This window comes from Musa acuminata, chromosome BXJ2-11 (genome assembly GCF_036884655.1).
Source record: "Musa acuminata AAA Group cultivar baxijiao chromosome BXJ2-11, Cavendish_Baxijiao_AAA, whole genome shotgun sequence".
Lineage (NCBI taxonomy): Eukaryota > Viridiplantae > Streptophyta > Magnoliopsida > Zingiberales > Musaceae > Musa > Musa acuminata.
Genome location: NC_088348.1, coordinates 27,984,372 through 28,005,671, shown reverse-complemented (window position 1 = coordinate 28,005,671; position 21,300 = coordinate 27,984,372). Strand labels below are relative to the sequence as shown.

At 37.6% G+C, this 21,300-nt stretch overlaps 2 protein-coding genes across 3 annotated transcripts; both read left to right on the top strand.

The window, feature by feature from the left end:
- Window positions 1-5,545: 5,545 nt before the first annotated feature.
- Window positions 5,546-13,522, top strand: LOC135626609 (uncharacterized). Its single transcript, XM_065132038.1, has 7 exons — window positions 5,546-5,700; window positions 9,010-9,196; window positions 9,945-10,085; window positions 11,328-11,436; window positions 11,572-11,633; window positions 12,246-12,349; window positions 13,170-13,522. Exons 2-7 carry the CDS (start codon window positions 9,104-9,106, stop codon window positions 13,270-13,272), a joined length of 612 nt encoding a protein of 203 aa, XP_064988110.1. The 5' UTR covers window positions 5,546-5,700; window positions 9,010-9,103; the 3' UTR covers window positions 13,273-13,522.
- An 845-nt stretch (window positions 13,523-14,367) lies between these two features.
- On the top strand, window positions 14,368-20,305 carry LOC135626608 (probable protein S-acyltransferase 19). 2 transcript variants are annotated; one of them, XM_065132036.1, is made up of 10 exons: window positions 14,371-15,086; window positions 15,913-16,026; window positions 16,131-16,257; window positions 16,364-16,533; window positions 17,408-17,476; window positions 17,569-17,640; window positions 17,748-17,876; window positions 18,520-18,600; window positions 18,679-18,876; window positions 19,094-20,305. In XM_065132036.1, exons 1-10 carry the CDS (start codon window positions 15,042-15,044, stop codon window positions 20,000-20,002), a joined length of 1,914 nt encoding a protein of 637 aa, XP_064988108.1. In that variant the 5' UTR covers window positions 14,371-15,041; the 3' UTR covers window positions 20,003-20,305. The 2 variants fall into 2 exon arrangements, with proteins under 2 accessions (XP_064988109.1, XP_064988108.1); XM_065132037.1 differs by lacking the exon at window positions 18,520-18,600 and having other exon boundaries at window positions 14,368-15,086.
- The last annotated feature ends 995 nt before the right edge of the window (window positions 20,306-21,300 follow it).

Here is a 21,300-nt window from a genome sequence, read left to right as displayed (position 1 = left end):
TATCATGTGGAGAAATGAGTAGTAAAGAAGTCCCATGTCGATTGTAATAAAATTAACATGTTTTTGTTGACTATTTTATACATTATTAAGTATGAGACGTAATATGTTTTGTATCTCAAGTCAAATCAAAATTGGCTTCTGTTTTACGTACGAACAGACGGATGGAAGGAGATCTGGGTTTTCTTTTTATTCGTACCAAGAATTTTTATACGATAGTTACGTATCGAATGATGATTAATTGATAATATATTTTTTATTATTATTTTTTATTATAGATAAAGACAATCAATTATAGAGACAAGAGTCTATCACATCTCATTACATCATCATGGTCTCAAAATAATCAACACCTCTCCTCTCCTCTCCAGAATTGTCGAGAACCTTGGAGTTGATGATAGATAGTTCTAAATGGACGAGTACATCTCCGATCACAAAACCTTTTTGTGAATGAGGAAGAAAACATGTAAACCATGCATTCTAACCAAGCAGCTCATGGGAGACATGTGGTTAAAAGGCTAGGTCGATTGTGAAGTGGATATATACATCATTGCATGTCAATTTATGTGACAGTGAAGAGTTTGGCAGGAAGCATACGAGTGAAATGCACTTACACTTATCATTCACCGAACACATCTCAGTCTCATATGGCTCCACAAAAGAAAATGGTGAGTTGGATGACTAGTGTTCATGACAATTGAGCAAGAAACTTTACTTGGGGCACTACCCCTTGTCACTTTTGCCATCATATGATAGCACAAAAGCATCTCCTCTTTATTTCTACCAATAGATAGGGATGTGCAACCATTTTTTGTTTTTTTCTTCCTTTTTGCCAGCAAATATCTCTATAACTCTTCCATGATTGCTCAATTGATAGGTGTCAGTCGGAGTCAATGTAAGAGCCAATTGTATGCAATTTAATATAATAATTTGAACATTATATTTGCTTATCTTAAAACATCCAATTAGAAAAATACATACTTGCAAATATACTGTTGAGACAGATTAGTAGTCTTCTTTGCTCTCTCTCCTTTTTGATGCTCTTAGTGAGTGAACTCATACAAGGTTCAAAATTATTTCCCTCAAGACAGATTAAAAGTGAAAGTTTTGAGGTTTACATGCACACAATGAACAAAGTCTAGAATTTCATGTGCTGATGATACTTTCAACTTGTTTACCACTGGAAAATTTTAGATTATGAGAAGGCATCATGCCATAACAAAAAGATTTATAAGTTAACATAAACTAGTGGTTGACCATCACTAACAAAATAGATAGAGAAGATTATTCCAAGGGGTATATATGAACAATGATAATATCATGTAGGGTCATTTATACTTTCCTAAGTTAATGCTGAAAGGCAAGGACCCACTGAACCAACCTAGAATCGACTGGTGCATTCAGCACCAGTGGGAGTTTGGATAAGCATGTTGTTCTATTACAATGATGGAACACCAAAAAAGATTCTTTGGGCAGAATCATGTTGTTGTGTCAACTTATCTTTCAGCTTTTAGGTAGGTAGGGCATTCTGGTTCCACTTGCACCTCTGGAAGGACCATTACATGGTTCATCAAGTCATGCAATCGAATCATCATCTACAAGAGACTTTCTGATTTTTCAGAGCTTTAGAATAATTTTTACTTGGCATAATCTTCATTTTCAAACAAAGGAGAGAGAAAAAGATTGGCACATTTTGGCCTCAGACTCAAAAGACTAACATTTGTAGTATTAGATTGCATCAAGAGTTGTCCAAATCACATATTCAGTGAATATTTTGGATTAACTCAGATGTTGTGATATTGGTAAAAATATTTAAGATCTATTATTCAGATATCTCAGATGATATCTTAAAAATATAAACTAGAATATGTCTCATTTAAAATTTTAGCTTTGACTAATTTATCACCCATATGTCAATAAGAGTTTTAAGAATATAAATTAGATCAGCCACACACACACACACACAGAAGCATCATTGGGATATACCACAAGCATATGCTCCTACCTAAATTTCTACTATGTTGTTCTTGTGGTGGCCACTAGAATGAGTTGATGGTGGAGGAAGAAAATGGAGAGGTGTGGGTCTGCTAAACCACAAATGGACACACCTCAAAATTCTTCAGCTGACCTGTCTTTTGGTCCCCAACCCACCCCATGGATTTGATTTGATTGATGATGAAGGTCTACTTTGCCACTGTAGCAGTGCTTGTTGGACCTGATCAAAGGTTTATTATTTTAATCCAAATGCATCCTTCATTCCTTGTCTTAGGACTTGGATTAGTGAGATCTCATGGAAAACATGGTCAATGGTAATGAATATTTTAAGCCTCAGGTGTTGATATATGTATATATATTCATTGACCTGGCCTTAGGAATGATGAGGAAGATGATGGCCACATGAAAGAAGAGAATCCCAAATGCTTGGGAATCCACTGGTGGAAGCAATTCATCAACTTGTACTCGTATTCTTCTGACCTGTGTCATCCACTAGATTGGGAGGGGGTCATTTTCATCCATGAACAAATGATGCCAAGCTAGGAATATGGGGTGTGGGGTGACTCTGTTATCATGACAATTCCATTGTGTGTTTGGTCCAACGAGCAAGTGATCTTTGGTTCTTGTTGATACTGATAATAAATAGTATTTTATTTGAACTTATGTTAACTATTTGTCTATTTATTTGTTTTTTCTTTTGTATTCAGCATATTATTATCGTTTGATAATAGATTCAAACCGAAGTGAAAGATTTTAATTTTTTTTAAGAAAAAATATTAACCACTTAATTGAGTCCAAAAGACACACATTTGAAATTATTCATTTATATCAAATTTAGTTTTGGTGAGAGAGCAATTGTGATATAAATATGATATAAAACACTTGTCTTAAATGGGCCGGGCCCAATTCAAATCATTGAGCTTGATTGATCCGGAGCCTAGGACAAGCCAGATCGACGACTCCGACCGCGATTATGTATGCACCCAAATCTATTAATACTATATTGTGAAACTGATTAGCCATCTCGATTTCATCTTGGCTTACGGACATACCAGAGTGCTTTTGATAATAATACTATTACTATTATTATTATTATTCTTATTCTTATTCAAGAGTGACATATATATATATATATATATATATATATATATATATATATATATATGGTATATTGTCAATTAATCGTTATTCGATACGTGACCACTATATGGTGTCTAGGGTGGAAGAATAAGATAGAGGTTATCCTTCACTTGTCTACCCGTCTGATCCAAAGCAAGTAGTTATGAGTTGTTCCCTCCTTATTGCCCGCGTGGATAAGAGACCAAGACGGGATTGTTAGAGGCGGTTAAATGCTACATCCTTTACAATCACGTATAAAAGCTCATATTCAACACAATGAAAAGGGGATTACCTTTTTGACTATTTACGTTCATACTTATATGCCTTAAGTTACTAACTTGGGCATTGGAAGGATTGGATCAGGAAACCTCTTTCGACCTAGATCTTCATGCAGGTGGTACCTTAGGAGCTCAATGTTTTTACTTTAGAGGTACCTCAAACAATCATACGCATATGGATCCATATCACATCGGACTGACTAGGATATCAACAACTTGTTCCTGTAATATTTTAGCACTAGAATGATGGCCTAATATTACAAGAACTCTTGCTTGCTGACCCTTTCAATGAATGCTCAATCAAGGAGGCTTTGCCCCCAACCTACAGTACTTTCACACAAAAGAGGCATCAACCACTATTTATACACATGGCCACATCTACTTTGGTACAAATGTCAATGCAATACTAACATCTATTTAATAACTAGGATCTCTCACCTCTAAGGATGACCCCGAGCCCGTTGCTTGTCCTTGTTAAGGTATTTTTGAATCTCACTCAACAAGTGCTAGCTATAGAAGGAGGGCCTGAACCTCTAACCTTGTAGTTAACAATCACTAGCTTTGTTTTTGCCTTTGTTAGCCAAAGGGTGATACCACTAGCTAAATTATGATCAGCTCGATCGTCACTGGCACTCATCAAGGTTCCCTCACCCGACGTAGTGTTGACATCCTAGGACTGCTTAAGATTCATTAAACTATTGACTGAGGGGCAACTTCAGTCCCTAACTATAAAATTCAGCAGACCACACCACCACTTTATCCTTCCTGAATCTGAGACCCAATTAACAAAGTCGATAGAGGATTCCTTATGGATCCAACTGTAATAGATAGACCAACATTTAGAAGAGTTATGATAAGAGTTTTAACAATCAAAAGGGAAAGCATTGATCGATCGCACCTTGTGTCAATCGCCATTTACCCAACTAGGAGGAATCAATTCCAACAAACTTCTACCTCCGGTCGTTATAGGCATTCGATGGTAGTGCCAACCTAACATAGCACATTACAACTTTCCATACCCAAATATCATTGTATGACACTTTAGATACCCTGATGTGTCGAATCTTCTTGACCAAGTTAAGAGGTCCAGCATAAGAACGATACACTCGCTTGAAGCCGCTTTCTATCAGTTCAATTGATTAGCTTGCGAGGGAGTTTGAACTAACTTCCTCGAAAACATGTACCTAAGGCCATCATTAGCATTGCTTCTCAGACTCAAGTAAAGAGAGGAGAAAACGGTTGCAAACTTCGTTGCTCAATTCATGAATGAAATTTGAGGCATAATTGATGCTCATCCGTCACTCATAGTACAATTCGTATGGTAAGGCTCAAACCCTCTTACCTCTTCTAGTTGTTGATAAAAAGATTATTAGTGACTATATTAGAGGCATTTCAGAGGGTCAGTCAATACATTATCGTCAATGCAATGGTCTTAAGTAAGTGTGAGGAGTTACGTAAGATGCCAAAAACAACCATAATTCACCCGGATCCTGAGGTCACCATGGTGAAGGAGAAATGAAAGACTTGAGTTATCTCACTCAAGGTCCGACTGGAGTTACATCGTGGCGAAAGAGAAAATAGAGGCCACCTTCCACCCATCTGCCAACGTAGATAAATGTCCAAGACAAACAATTATGAGCTACTCCCCTCTTATTACTCGTATAGATAAGAGGCAAATGGGAGATTGTAGGAGGTAGTTAGAAGTTGCATCCTCGTAAAATATTTTATGAAATATTTTATCATTTTATGACTAAATATAAAAGCTCATATTCAACATAATGAAAAAGGGGATCATCTTTTTCAGCACTTGTATCTTTGCTAATATATCTCAAGTTAGTCTATGCTAATATATCCCATGTTACTAATTTGAGCGTTAGAGAATCTAGTCAAGAAACTTCTCTTGACGTCAGTCTTCATGTAGGTACTACCTCAGGAGCTTGACGTTTCCATCTTGAGGACACCTCGGACAATCCTAAGCATACGAGTTCGGACTACGTCCAAGTAATCAAGACATCAACAACTCATATATATATATATATATATATTTGTTGGACTCATTCATGGGGCCCAATTGTAGCCTCGACCATTCCTTCTTTCTCTCTTGGGCCGCTAAATCGGGTCTTCCAAGAGGCCTTGTTTAAAGGTCCGTGTATGTCTCCAGTGTCTTTCCTCTACCCTTCCTCCACCACCTCTCTCTCTCTCTCTCTCTCTCCTCAGACTTCACCTCCCGCGACAACGAGGCGGACGACCACCGTCGGCTTAGAAGGAAGCGGGCTAGCGGTCGAAGACGTTGGCGGCGGCTTTCCTTCGGGTTGGTTTTATTTTTCTTTTGCTGTTGTTCGCATTCGACGGCCGGATCGTGCTGGATCCAGCGACCGGATCGGCCGATTCCTATCGATTTTTCCTTCAAGCCAGCTTAAAGCCTCGCCCTAGGTCGAGAATCGGATTCTATGACAGGCATATGTTGAGATTATTCATACTTATTCTTAACCTGTGCTAGGTGATGCAAAATCGGATATGTACGATCCGGTCCCTTTCTACATCGATTCGTTTAGAATTAATGAATGTCATTCAGTTAGGTATTTATAGGAAGCATTCTCAAGACTCATATGTAGTGATATGAGGTGATGCTAAGAATTGCATAGAAATCCATTTGTTTATCATGCATGTAAGTGCGAACTGCCTAAGACTTAAATTCCACTTGTATAAACAATTCTAGGGGCAGAAATAGGTATTTATGTCAACAATTCCATTATCGATCCATTATTATTAACACGACCAAGTTCATTATGACAAGGAATGGGCAGCCTAGTGCAAGAAGTTCTTTGTCAATAGGGGATCTGGTGAGGGTTTAATGTACACAGTTTTCCCCTTGCAAGAAAAGAGGCTATCTTATGAATTGAATCCTTGACACCCAGGTTTTAAAGGAGCTATGTTACTTTGGTGCCAGATCTTGCTTCCTATGACAAGAAATGAACGAATTAATGAAAATTCTGCAATCCGATTAGAGAAAGAAGAATGAAAATAATCCAAGTAGTCAGTAAAATTGCATCAGAATGTCTTCTTTGTTGGAAAAGAAACAGCAATGATAAGAAACTATATGAGAGAGGAATTTAACTAATTCCATAAAGTAAATTTAATTAATTGCAGATCACTCAACTATAGAGTGATGAAGAGAATTTTGAAAGCCTCATTGAAGTCCTTATGCTGCCTCACTTGTGTGTTTAACAGGATGGTCAGTTCTCTAAATAGGCTTCAGCAACATATCCCTAGATTAGAAGAAATCATTTTCTTAATGGAGATCTCATGTCTTTAAATACGCCAGATTGACCTAGATCATTGCTAACATCACTCCCTACTAGATAATTCAGTACTTATTACAGTGGAACATTAGGTCCTTCAACATATGAGGTTTCAGAAATTCCTATTTAATGAGCCACACCATCCCCGTAACAGAAAAGGAACATAAACTATAAAACAAAATCCTTAATTTGTTTTCTTCTCTGAAGAATCCAGGGATCATCCATCTGTGTTGCCTTCCAGCATTCTTACCTCAGTACTAGCTCACTGTTGTCAAAGTAGGTTTCCCCTGTGTTTGGAGCCATTCATTTTTGTTCATTGATCTGTCTTGCCAGAGCTGCAAGATCTGTTAATTGATGGTTTTTCTTGTTGTCTCTCACTTTTCTATTGTCTATTAATATCATTTTGGAATTTTGTTTGAATTTGACTTGGTTAGCGAATCACATTTTTAATGCATTAGCTGAGGATTCCATGAACTTGCTGTACTATAATAGGATGTTGGTCACCTGACTTATTCCTCTTGTGCTTTATGAATTGCCATATTCAAGACATTCTTATGCAATATTGGATGGCTTTCATGTCTAATATGATACTATTGGATATAGTTCTTTGGTGATAGAGGGTAAATGATTGGTTGTTGAAGATTTAATCAACTCTTTTTCGTTTTGTTGATTTAATGTCCTAGGTTGGTCATTTGATTGTTTATTTCCTGCTTTCTTTGGTAAGCATGAGTTATATGCTTAATATCAAGATTTGTTAAAGCTTTAACACTTATGTTCCTTACTTATAAAGTGCACATATGGATTACCATATATTAATTAAAGCATGATGATTAAAGAGGCATTATTGGCATGTCTCTACTAATGATGTTGACATGAGCTATGATGTTCTGTCATGACAAGTTTGATCATGTTGATAGTAATGCACTCCTACTTGATCTGTCAACCTTGACGTATGAAGAAATAAGTCTAGAGATACCAAATTTTATTGTGATTGTTTGTTTTATGTTAATCTTATATGGTTATTGATTATGAGCAACAAACATTTAAATAGAAGCATAGCCATAGGAATCTTTATTTACACATGGATATGATAGAATATGTTACTTGATTAATCTGCCGACTATGGATCTTGGAAGATGTTCTTGTAGATACCTGTTACGACCCGGACCTAATGGGCTAACTGGCCTATGAACTTCGTTTGACTCAAATCACTGACTAAAATACTTAAACTGAAGTTAATAGTAGTACATTCATCGGACCCTTATAAGTCAATCTTAGTCTTACCCACTTCCGATGTAGGACTAATTGGAGTGTTTTTCTCCCACTTAAGGGCTTGACGTCCTCATCAAGGCTCAGCATAGCCTAGATCAAGCCCTAGCATGGTGCATGTGAGCCGGAGCCTAATGGTGGCTTCACGCTATGTCGAGTCCTTTGATTTCATCCACGGGTGGCACTTTCCTACTCGAGCCCCCTCATCATGCCCAAATACTAGGTCGACTCTGATACCAAATGTTATGACTCGAGCCTAATGGGCTAATTGACCTATCAACTTCGTTTGACTCGACCCACTGGCCAAAATGCTTAGGCTGAAGTTGATAGTATTACATTTATTAAACCCTTATAAGGCAATATTAGTCTTACCCACTTTCGATGTTGAAACATCTTGATTAGTCCCACATCGGAAGTGAGTAAGATTAAAATTGACTTATATTGGTCTAGTGAGTGTACTACTATCAACTTCAGCCTAAGCATTTTTCCTAGGGGTCCGTGCTAAATGAAGCTGATAGGTCAGTTAGCCCATCAGGCTTGGGTCGTGACATTTGAAATTAGAGTTGACCTAGTATTTGGGCATGGTAAGGGGATTTGAGTAGGAAAGGACTACCCGTGGATGGAGTTAGAGGACTCGTCACAACATGGAGCCATCATTGTACTATGCCTCACATGCACCATACTAAGGTTTGATCTGAGCTATGCTGAGCCTTGGTGAGGATATTAAACCTTCGAGGGAGGGATATTCAAACACCCCAATTAGTCCCACATCGGAAGTTGACAAGGTTAAGATTGACTCATAAGGGTCTAATGAGTGTATTACTATCAATTTTAGCTTAAGCATTTTGACCAGTGGTCTAGGTCAAACGAAGTTGATAAGCTAGTTAGCCCATTAAGCTCTGATTGTGACAATACCTGCATCAATTACACACACCTATGTCATTTTTTTTCTCTTCATTGTTAGAGAGATTCACTTTAGGAACCTAGATACAGTTACAATGCATAATTAGTACGAGATTCACAATCTTTATCACATGTGCTTTTTGCAGGATATTTACGAAATGTGGAGTATCTGCCTTCATTGATATGATCTCATTTGCTCCTGAAGACGGACTATAGCTGGTGGAAAGAAAATCAGTAGAAATGTTTTCATTATTCTATGGACTCTGGAAGTATATATTCAGCAAGACACAGTTCCATGTTCTTATTCTTGGAGTTGATAAGGCTGGAAAAACTGTAATTCTTCTTCTACTAACTTTAATATTTATGAGAATGACATCCATGATACTTCTTTGTAAAGATGTATACAAGTGATCTTCTGACTAATTTCCTTCGTACACTGTAGAAACTTGTGAACATGTTCATGTTAGAATATATATTTTTGAGTTTTGGTGCTTATACAAGGACAGATCCTGTATCCATGTAGGACTATTAAATCATAAAATATGTCATCAATTAGGTGGTTTTTGTTGTTGCATTCCTTGATGTGTCCATTTACCTCAACCTGCTCTATCTCATCCCTAACTAAGATAAGTGAAAATAACTGTATATTATTTTTATATTGGAAATGCAAGTATATATATTCTTTCTATTCTCATAAATTGGTTATAAAGAAAAACCATGGTTCTTATCAGTTCTAAAAAAAGGCTATATATTGGAAATTGACATATTTGTTACTTCTAATCGTTAGATACTTCTTGTTGCTTTCATTTGGGTTGGTTTTGTGGTTTCATAAACTGCAAGCATATCTGAGCAGGCTTTCATTTGGTTTTGTTTCATAAATTGCAAGCATGTAGGAGTGGGCTTAATGAAAAGGAACATAGTTCTTTAGACATTTTTTGCTTTTTATACTTCTTGCAGACTATAAACTTCATTTCTGCATCAGCTGGCTGGATTATTGTCCTCTGAGGCATTAAATAATTTGTTTTTCTTAACATGCCTTCTACAGAATAGTATTCAGTTGACACTATGTTTCTAAATTCAGACTTTGCTGGAGAAGTTGAAGTCCTTATATTCAAATTTGGAAGGGCTCCCTCCTGATCGGATAGTTCCAACAGTTGGGCTTAATATTGGTCGAGTTGAGGCTTCAAATGCAAAACTTGTTTTTTGGGACCTAGGAGGGCAGGTATGTTCTTTGCTTGCAAATCTTGTTATTATGGAATTTAACGGCAAGTTTCATGGCTTATTAATAAATTTGGAACTTATGTTGTTGGTGATATAGATTATATTTATTCTGGTTCGATGAGTAATTTGACTAGGGAAATGAATTATTTTTCCTAATTTAAGTAGATTTGTAGCTGTAGCTCAATCACATATTTTAATAATATTTCTTGCACCTAGTAAGTTTTTTTGAACCCCATTTCTCTTTCAATCTGCATGATGGAAGTCAGCAATAATTTTTTACTCCGGATATAGTTGACCCTATGGACTCGACAAAATAGATTAATTTATTGTGTGATGAGTTCTGATTTTATCTGTTGCCTCCTGGTAAAGAATATATCTATCGTCTGAACTTGTGAGTATAAATCATCTTTCTATTGGTGTCACTGCTATTCTGTTATTAAGAGCATAAATTTTCATTGAATGTATAAATTGTGTAAAATTGATTATTAGCAAATTAGCATCAGGGTGATGCTGAAAAATTACTTTGTCTATTATTTTATTGCATGCTTGATAAGAAACATGCAATTAATTGTTAATATCCCTCAGTTTGCTAGAGGCCATTATACAGGATTCTTGACATTTTTAGGCCCAAAGTGAAGAGTCCCTTTTTATTTGTATTATTTAAGTGAGGAACCAAGGACATGTTTGAACAAATGATTCAGGTGAACTGCAAGGTAAATAATGACAGGGTCCAAAAGAGTAATAACTGGAGCGATGCCATCGAGGCAAGCTGGTTTATCAATTGGTATTAAATAAACATTCACTTTATAACTGGAGCAATGTCATTGAGGCAACCTGGTTTCTCAATTGGTGATAAATAAAAATTCACCTACTCTCGCGTCCCTAGAATTTTCATCTCCATTGATTTGTTAGCCTGAGTCACTGAATCAGCATTTTTTTAAACCATAGAATACCTCTCTTACCATTCCTGACATATTGGAGAAAATTCATAATCTACTATATGAGCTATTCAAAGTCGGTCTTTTAACCTTGTGAGGATGTTAGTTTGCTGCTTTAGTTCATAAGGTACCAAAAGTTATCATGTGATGCTATTGGAAGCCTAAGTACAATTTTTTAGTTCTATCAACAGGAACACTTGAACAGGGTTCATAAAGTGACGTTCTAGATTTTATATCTGAAAGTCAATTATCAGAAACTTTTGGGTCATCAAACTGTAAGATTAAGTATTTACTTATTCTGGCAGATTGGTCTACGCACAATATGGGAGAAATATTACGAGGAGGCACATGCTATAGTGTATGTTATTGATGCTGCTTGTCCATCATCATTTGAGGATTCTAAATCTGCATTAGGTAAATCCATGTCTGATGATATTTCATGTGGTAGATTTTTGTTCCTTTTTCCAGCCATGAGAATTGGCTGTGACAAATTTTATAGACTGTGGTGATGTAACAATTTCTAACTAGAATCTTGAAATTGTGGAACAGAAAAAGTACTTAGACATGAGGATTTGCGAGGTGCACCACTTCTGATACTAGCAAACAAGCAGGTTCCAAAAATTTAGATTTCAGTACCAATCTTGTGTTTCAATTTTGTTTTATATCCAAAGATATCTTTTGTAATTTGATTTCTTCGAGTTAGTACAGGTATGCTATTGATAAAGTATTTATTTTTTTATTTTCAAACTGTTTGTATGTAGAAAATTTGGATTTTTGGTTCCTTTATTTTGTCTATATTTTTCCATTCAATAAACAGAAAGGTGTTATGTGGTTTTGGTATATGTTTAACTAAGAATCTAGTTTGGCTAAATATGCGATTCTAGTTGAATAGGAAAATAGCAAATTTGAAGCAAGTTTAATGATAAATATGCAACTATATTTTTTTTCTGTGGTACTGAGTTTGATAAAACTGAGCCCAAATTTTATGAAAGGACAAGATCAAAACAACTAATCCCGTTTTAAAATTTTGTTCATGTTCCTTAAGGTTTTATTGGCTTCAATTTCTTTCTCAGCCTGTAGTGATATTTCTGGTTTAGTATATTAATTCACATATGGGGCTTTAGATTTTTTCCTGTTGTGTGCCATGCAAATGATACTAATCTCCTGTAAGTCATCTTGTTACTTAATTTAAGTAGGATTTTGCTGACTGCTAATATAAACAGGATCTTCCTGGAGCTGTTTCAGCAGAAGAACTTGCAAGATATTTGGATCTGAAAGAGTTAAACGAAAGGCTTTACATGTTTGAAGCTGTATCTGCATATAATGGGTTAGTATATTTTGCTTTGATCTTCTTATTTTCTTATGTAGCAAAACATGGCTGCATGCAACTGGTATTATAACGTATTTTCTGTGGTGCTGTTTTGATCATTAAATATTTACCAATGTTTCAAATGATTACTAGGATGTCTCACTGAAGTGTTGGCCTGGCAGCATATTCAGATTGGGTCACCAATAGGCGCGTAATACTAAACAAGCCAAATTTCACGTGAGAAAAGTTTTGAGGATGTAGTTTGGCTATGTGAATTTTGAACCATTGAGTTCAGTAGTTACCACTTATCACAACATGAGTCCTCTTTGTTCTATCCCTCCCCTTTCTTCTTTCTTCTTGTTCCCCTCCACCTTCAATTATTCCTTATCCCTCTCCTTTCTTGTCTATATGACCACTTCACCATCCTTTCCTTTCCCCAGGTTCCACTTCGTACCACCAGTCCACCCACATCGGCAAACCTGCTTGTCCCTCTCCACCTTCCCCTCACCCTCCTAGACATCAACTTAGTCGCCTTCGTCTTCTTTGACCACTGTTCTCTCATCTATCTCATTTATCTGGTTGACTATAAATTTTGACCCAAATGAGAAGATGAACCTCTGTGCTGATGGGTTTTGGGCCATAAAGTTTTCGAAGGTGGATCTCATTGTATATCTACTTGGTTATATGCATAGTTGAAGTGGCAAAATGTGGGAAGTAGTACAGAGTTCTTGGGAAACCACAGGCTTTGATATCCTAGACTGTTTTGGGAATAAGAGTCAATTTGAGAGTGCCACTCATGTTTGATTTCAGTCTATTAACTTTGTTTTACACTCCGCAGAACAGGGATTAAATTTGCTATCAACTGGTTGGTCGATGTGATGGAAAGAAGTAAGCGCACGGAGATGCTCAGAGTTCGTGCAGGTGCATCCGGGCAGATTTAGCAACTTTATGGACCTTTGATATCAAAGTCTTTAGCAGTTGGATGTATATGGATATTTTGGGAACTACATGTGATCTCGTGGCAAACTGTAGTTGAGCTCCCTGTCAATCTTATCATTCAGTATTTTACCTTTACACAGCCAGATGAACTGGTTGTGCAGGTGATCGTTTGGTTGTTCATCTGCGTAGCCTGGCCTGTGCAAATCTGTAAAGAGTGAGTCTTCTTATATCTGAGACACTATATTCAATTCAGCATCGCAAATATATTTGAAGTCAAAAACACTTAGGCATGTTGAAAATTTCAATTTAATAGCATTAGAAATGAATTTGTAATTTTCTCATGTAGATATGCATTTGATTGTACAATGAAATGGTCTGCTCATCCAAAGAATTGTTTGAACTATAGATGAACTCGAATCTTCAATCTTGTGTTGGACAATATTTTGTCGAGCAGGTGAACTGGATTATGCTAACAAGCTGGATCTCATCGCCCAAGTCCCGGCGACATTGGAAGTTGTATTTTACCAGATGCACTGCAACATTGACTTGATCACCGGGAAGTCTGTGTTATGAAAACTACAAGAAAGTAAATATATATTGACACACACTTGTTTGAGCCCACTCAATGAAATGTGTGTATGAATAATTATTTGTGCGATCAAGATTTGTATGGATTGACTTTCTACTACGTGCATTTGAACAGGACCCAAACTCCGAGAGAAGACACAAGATTATGACTTGGTTTACACATTACTCGCCTCCTCTACGTGGCTTCACATGGCTGCTTGTTTTATACTCGATGCGTGTTGGAAAGGATGATGAATGGGTTTCGGTTTAGGTATGCTTGATGTTATGATGCTTCTACGTGGCCGTGTAGAATGTTGTGACATTTATTAGTTAGACATGTGGGAACTCCTTTATTTGCTGGCTGCGGATAAATAATTGTGTGCTAATCCAACTAAGTTAATGGAATACCAGCTCAACTTGAGTACAGAGTGTGCATTAATTAGTCCTCAACTTAAGTTAATTTAATGCTCGGGGAACATGTGAGGAATGCAACCAAGTTTTGGTTGATTTGGAATTTCTTTCATGATGAGCAACAAGCATGGTGGTTAAAGATTTAATAGGAGACACAACACTTTTGATCTTGAGGTTGCAGAAGAGAAGAGTTGGGCAAGTGTTGACTGTGATATATGATGGAGAGGGAAACAAACAATGACCAAAATAAGAAGCTTTGGGGGCATTCCATGGTGATGTTGTTGGGTTTCTTGGTGCTTCTTCTTCACTTTGAGGGAAGAACAAGTCAACATCCTACAACCCTAATGATATTGAAGGGAGAGAGGTTCCATGGGCAACTTGAGCCACCATTAATATATAGGATTGCAGGAGATGATCACCCACTGCCACTGCAACCGAGGAGGTACTGCTAATGATTCTTTAGCACTCAACCTCATCGAGAGAGAGAGGCCAACTTCTTCCCAGCAACCATCTATTGCGGTGCACTCTTCGTTCAACCCCCCCAATCAAAGAAGATTTCGAGTCCTGAGAGGCCCAAACCCCAACCCCGACCCTTCTCTCTATGTTCTTATCAGACCTGAGAGGGTGGCCCTTTGTCTTGTTCTAGGCCTCCTGCCTGTTCCCTGCCCACTCACTGTGTCCTCAAGAAGGAGAAAAGAACCTTCTTTTTTGTCCTCTGTGGGATCTCCTCTCTGTTCGTTCGATCTCGTCTATGTGACCTCAAGGGTTGCTGAAGGTGTCCTCCTCCCAAATCATGGTGAGGCGCCATGGTTGGCAGCTTCCTGCACACAACTTCCAGGTACTCTTTCCTTCGAGTATTTCCTGTTACGCGTTCAAATGTTTGCCTTCTGATTCTAGGAGAGAAATGTCTTCAGAAATGTTTTTTGTTCCTTCAAAAAGCCTTCTTGGTTTAAGGGTCCGTCCTTATTTTAGCTTTTGGTGCCTTAAACCCTTGGTCTATGTGGCCAATCTTGTTCTTGCATCTTTCGAGTTTGATCCTGAGTGTCAAGTTTCATTGCCTTGATGAATTTGTGGTTATCTGCGTCACATCTGTGTTTTTTCTTCTTAATTTCTTTCTCATCTTTTCTTTCTATTTGTTGGTAGATCCAACATTCTCTTCACAAATTCTTTGGAATACGCACTGCGTTGCCTAACAATAGTCATGGAGCAACATTTTCCTGCTTTGCGAACTTTGGCTGTATCTGAATGGTTCTTGGATTCTAATGTATCCTCCCATTTCCTGCTAACCAGTAGAGGACTACCGGAAAAACAGAGTAAAATAAACAGAGTAAAATAATCAGAGCATAATCCTTTTCACAACCAAAAGAATAATGTTAGGCTAGAAGTAAATGACATGCACAAAACAAAAATATGTAGCTCAAGTACAAAAAAAATGGCTCCTTACTTTGGTAGCATATGGGAATATTTAGAGAACAAGGATGACATAACAAGTGCAAAAACAACATATTTTCATGCTCTTGTGTATTTCAGGATATTTTTATGTCTTGATTTTAACACATTATAATGTGCTGGTAAATTCTCTTATGCTTTACACTGACTTGTTTATTTTGCATCATTCATTCCTTCAAGGACTCATTTTCTTCTTCTGCTTCCATCTTCTGTAGGTTGTTGCTATAACAGTTTTCTTTCTTCTGGTTGTTGCATTCTATGCCTTCTTCGCACCTTTTCTGGGTAAAGATGTGATCGAATATGCTTCCATCGCTGTTTATACTCCTGTGGTAAGACTTCCTTCGCCCAATATAACTTATATCTTAACACACCACATATTTCTGGTGTCAACTTCCATTATTGGGGATTTTTGTAATTCCTATTTGTGTTTCAGGCATTGGCGGTTTTTATCCTTTATGTCCGTTGTACACGAATTAACCCTGCTGATCCTGGAATTATGTCAAAGTTTGATGATGACTCTGACAGCGAACAAAAGAGTGCTCCAAGTTTGCGAGGCATAGGTATAACTATAAAGTTGCAAACGATGCTATTGGAATAAGTTCTGCTTGATTATCAGTCTTTCAGGTTTCTTGGCTGTCTATTCTAATTGGCAAGATTTATCCATAGATGATTCAAAAGCAAATGCCAGGATGGGACCACGAAAAAGAACTGCTCGCTGCAGTTTAATTGGATTTATTTGTTCATTATTTGTTAAAGAAGACTGGCGCAAACATGAAGTAACTGAGCAGCAACCTGATGAGGATGATGCATTGTTCTGTACATTGTGCAATGCTGAGGTATTGGTTCTAGATGACATATTTTCCAGAAATCTTCCAGCACATTCATTCTCTGCTTTTAAATTAAAAGTTGAGTGCAGGCTTATCATCGTGACATGAAGGAACGTATTTCATTTTATCTAATTCAATTTTTTCTCTTATCACTTGATTATATGCAAACACATACTTCAAATTGGATACTAGTTCTTTTCTTCTGTTCTTCAATATCAGCAGCAATCTGTTAACAAATTATATAATCTGGCTTGATGCCTTGATTCATGAAAGGGGCAGCATGGGAGGGTTCTTTGTGCAACTATAGTTTTTTTTACTGTAGCATGGATGGTATGGGGGAATTTCAATGACTCACTTTATTAGCTTTTATACTTTTAGTATAATATGCATAATGTTATCAAAAATATTATATTAAGTTGGTGTGCTTTATTTCCTACACCTTAGCCTATCTCTTACTTTCCATGAAATTATTACTTACAATGCTGTTGATAGTTTTCTATGGTGGAACGTCATTGGACTAAAATCACATATCAGATATAAGCGGTAAAATTATTTTTAAAATTCTGCTTTTCTTTAACAGCTTGTAGGTTACAGAGAATATTTTTGCTGGTTCATGACAACTTTATAGGTTCTTTCTTTTCTCCTCATATCTTAAACTTAGTTATTACAGCTAAATCTTGTGGAAAAAGAACAAAAAATTTTATCGTTATTGGAGATTGGCAACTATTAGATTCATAATTATGACTAATCTCAATGTCAATTTTGTTTTCTTTATGGATATGCTGCAGAGTATCTTGCATCTTATTCTGTCACCTCTGTGTTCGGTGATATTGCTTTTAGTTCTCTTCTTACATAATCATATGTTGAACTTTTCACTTTGCAGGTATGCAAGTTTAGTAAACATTGCAGAAGCTGTGATAAATGTGTGGATGGGTTTGATCATCATTGTCGGGTATATTATGTTTTATATATCTTTGTTAGTATCTTCTTCATTATTAGCTTGAAACTCAGAATGTGTTGCCTATATGTCACACTTACTGGCAGTGGCTTAATAATTGTGTGGGGAGGAAAAACTACATTACATTTATAGCTCTGATGGCTACTAGCCTCATCTGGGTATGTATAAAATGTTGTTTCCCTTTTTTCGTAACCTTTCTGACTTGTGATATGACTGCATGCTGACTATTCAGGTCTAATTTTCATCTATGTATTCAATCTACCAGCTTGCCATTGAAATTGGAGTAGGCATTGCTGTTTTTGTACTCTGCTTTGTTGATAAGAAGGGAACAGAAGCCAATATCAAGGAAAAGCTTGGAAATGGTTTTTCTCGTGGTCCAGTTGCTGCTATCATAGTAAGTTTGAAAGATCAAAGATGTCTGTTGCAATTATATGGGTTATTCTCAGTCATAATCAGTCATATTTAGAGTATTTACACTCGGTTTTTGCTAGTGAAATATTTTGAATGAAAAAGCATGATAGATAAAGCTTTTTTTATGACTTTCAAACAACACTGGCTGCTAGATAATTGCTATGTGTTTTAAGAAGTCTGCTCCTTGGTATCTTTTTCAGATGAATCTCTCATGTTCTCTTTCTGAGACTTTGATGGACTTCTCACATTTTCATTGACATGATTTTGCTGAGACTTCCACTATCTTTGGTCATATCAGGCTAGATTCTTGCATTGATTACATTCAAGCATATTAGATCAGTTTCTCTGCTGATCAAGTGATCATTTTTCTACAACTTATTTTGCCTTTATACTATCCTGTGCTTCTTTATCACGATTGTGTTATTGCAGCATGAGTGTGAAGAATATAAGAAAACTCAAGTTTTAATCCCTTCTCTTAATGTCAAATAATTTGATCTTATTATATGCTTCAGTTACTTCTGCAATCAATACTCTTAAACAGATTCCATTTGTTGACTGCATAATATGGTAACTTAGCAGATACAATGGTAACAACACCCTTATTTTGGAAATTCTTGCTTGTGTAGGCCATCTGTATTGCGGTTTCATTTTTAGCATGTGTACCTCTCGGAGAACTTTTCTTTTTCCACATGATACTGATAAAAAAGGTTTGTCTTGAAACATAGTTCAGCTACATTTAAAGTATTGCACGCATCAACAATTTCATTCCTTCCCTCCTTTTCTAGGGAATTACCACCTATGAATATGTTGTTGCAATGAGAGCGATGAGTGAAGCACCTCCAGCATCAGGAGATGAAGAAGAACCTAATACTCTTTACTCCCCTACGAATTCCGCAACAACCAGCTTAAGCATCGGAAGTTCTCTTGGTCTTCAATATAAAGGTGTATGGTGCACACCTCCAAGGGTATTTGTTGATCATCAGGTGAGGCTTCACCTAGTATTTGTGCCACAGCTAAATGAATTGTGGAGAAGCAATTATTTTTGGACTAGAATGATGGAACCACTAAGATGATAATGCTTACGCTCGAGGCCAGCTATTATTACTTTTTTCTTCTCTGATTTTGTTGTTTTGCTCATGAATTTTGAAAAAGCAGCTAATTTCTATCCACGTTGATCATTCTGTTAATTTCTTTCTTCAGGATGAAGTCATCTCTCATTTGGGGCCTGGAATGGTGCCTTCAACTGTTGATCCAGATGCAGTTGGGTCTGTGGAAAGAGCCAACAAGTCCAAAAAGGGTGTTAAGATTAGTGCTTGGAAGCTTGCCAAATTGGACTCTAATGAGGCAATAAGAGCAGCAGCGAAGGCCAGGGCATCGTCTTCGGTCCTTAGGCCCATAGAGGCTCATCATGTGCCTCATACTGATGGTAGTTCTAGCGGCAACGCAAGCGTACGGAGCAGCTTGAGCGCTGATTATAGTGCGAGTAAAGAATCCAGAAGTGAAGCAAAACTGTCTCCTCTAAGAAATTCCGAACTGCAAAGTATTGCTAGCAAGGAAGACTTTGAATCTGGCACACAAACCGCAAGCAGCCTTAGCAGTCCGGTTCACATTTATGAATCTGTTGCTCCCAGCTCACTCCCTTTGCAACATCCTGTCACAGAGCAGCGGCCACCTCATTTCATTCCAAGGGGTCCTCCAACTACCCAAAACAACACAATGTTCCAATCTTCTGCTGCAGTTGTTAGGGACAACAAAAGGGCTACTGTGGTTTGGGATCAAGAAGCCGGTAGGTTTGTGTCAGTGCCAGCTGCTGCTGGAATGGTGAGCACAGAGGTGCCACCTAGAACCTCTCGGGTTTCCTTGGTTAATCCCTCTCCAGAAACTAGTACTTACGACAGAAGAGCTACACTGAAGGCTTCTTCCTCGATATTGCCGCCTTTATCACAACAAGAGAGATTAGTGTACACTGGACGGTCAATCTTTTTTGGAGGGCCTCTTCTAAATGATCCTGTTAGAGATGCTGTAAGAAACAATAGCAGTTCAGATGTGATGCAAGGCAATAACAAGGAATCAAATGCAGATCATGAGGAGAGAGGAGGTAAATGGTAGACCCTTTCCCTATGTTCCGGAGCTAATATGATACCAAGTGATCACTATGCAAGGACTCAAATTCGTGAGGTGGACCGCCGCTTGTCCCAAGGTTTGAGGAACCATTGAGAGTGATTTCCTCTCCTGACAACTCTCGATTCTCCATGCATCTCATGACAATTTCTTCCCGTGATTAGAGCTTCTCTTTCAATCGATGTCTACCAAATGATGGTTTCATGCCTATGTTACTACCAAATTTTATAGACAGGCTATCATTTAATTGCTACATTTATTTGGAAGTTGCAATTGAATGCCCTTCTTTCACGATTGTTTGTCACTGTTGCCACAGATTTTTGGGGTTGCAAGTTAGTGAACATATTGTAGTCTTATGTCCCATTTTAGATTGCTATCGAATGAAATATAAAGGAAAAAGGAATTTTGTGCAGAACTGTAGTCTTTTGTACAATCCTCCATGACATATATATATATATATATATATATATATATATATATATATATATATATATATATATATATATATATATGTATCTCTCTCGAACGGTTGAGATGCGGGGATTGGAGGGTCGTGATTGGTAGCGGGTTTGGAGGGGATACTTCGGTCTGTTCGTGTGGCGGTCTTGTGGAGATGACCTATTTTATTGATCGTCCGTGCTGCACCTCGTACGGCACCCTCCGTTCTCATCGCTGGATCACCGACGAATGCCGCCGATTTCCGAGACCGGGGATCCCTCGAGAACGGACATCTCCGATCTGGTGATTAGTTCCCTATCCTTGGTTGTGTTTTCCACATTGTTCTTGGGTTTGTTGTTGCGATTTCCACATGCTTCTTGGATCGTCGTTGTGAATTCCACATTGTTCTTGGACTATTGTTGTTGTGATTTCCAAATTTTTCTTGGATTGTTGTTGTTATGATTTCCGCATTCTTCTGGGATTGTTGGTGTTGCTTTTGTGTAAATTTCTTGGGCCCTTCTTCTCTTGTTCCTTTTCATTCTCGTGCAACCATCGAACTGATCATGGTGACGCTCTGAACCTATGTGGGCCTTTTGGAACGAACTTGGGCTCGATTGATCTGCCAAGAGCCGTCGAAATGGGAACGTACGCTTTGCATTCGGTAAATCAAGGGTTGGCGATACCGACCAAAAGAACCATCATCTTGATTGATCGGCATACAGTGCGAGCAAACCGCCATCGATTGAGCTTGCTCGTTTCTTTAAATCAATGGAATCAGATCCTTCAACAGGCACTGAATTGGCATTTGGAACGAGATTTCCACAGGTATCCGCCCCCCAGATCTCTTT

Coding starts and splice junctions, on each gene's coding strand:
- LOC135626609 (XM_065132038.1), top strand. CDS start 9,104: ATGTTTTCATTATTCTATGGACTCTGGAAGTATATATTCAGCAAGACA. Junction 9,197..9,944: donor TTGATAAGGCTGGAAAAACT/GTAATTCTTCTT, acceptor TTCTAAATTCAG/ACTTTGCTGGAGAAGTTGAA. Junction 10,086..11,327: donor TTTGGGACCTAGGAGGGCAG/GTATGTTCTTTG, acceptor TTATTCTGGCAG/ATTGGTCTACGCACAATATG.
- LOC135626608 (XM_065132036.1), top strand. CDS start 15,042: ATGGTGAGGCGCCATGGTTGGCAGCTTCCTGCACACAACTTCCAG. Junction 15,087..15,912: donor TTCCTGCACACAACTTCCAG/GTACTCTTTCCT, acceptor CATCTTCTGTAG/GTTGTTGCTATAACAGTTTT. Junction 17,641..17,747: donor TGGCTACTAGCCTCATCTGG/GTATGTATAAAA, acceptor TCAATCTACCAG/CTTGCCATTGAAATTGGAGT.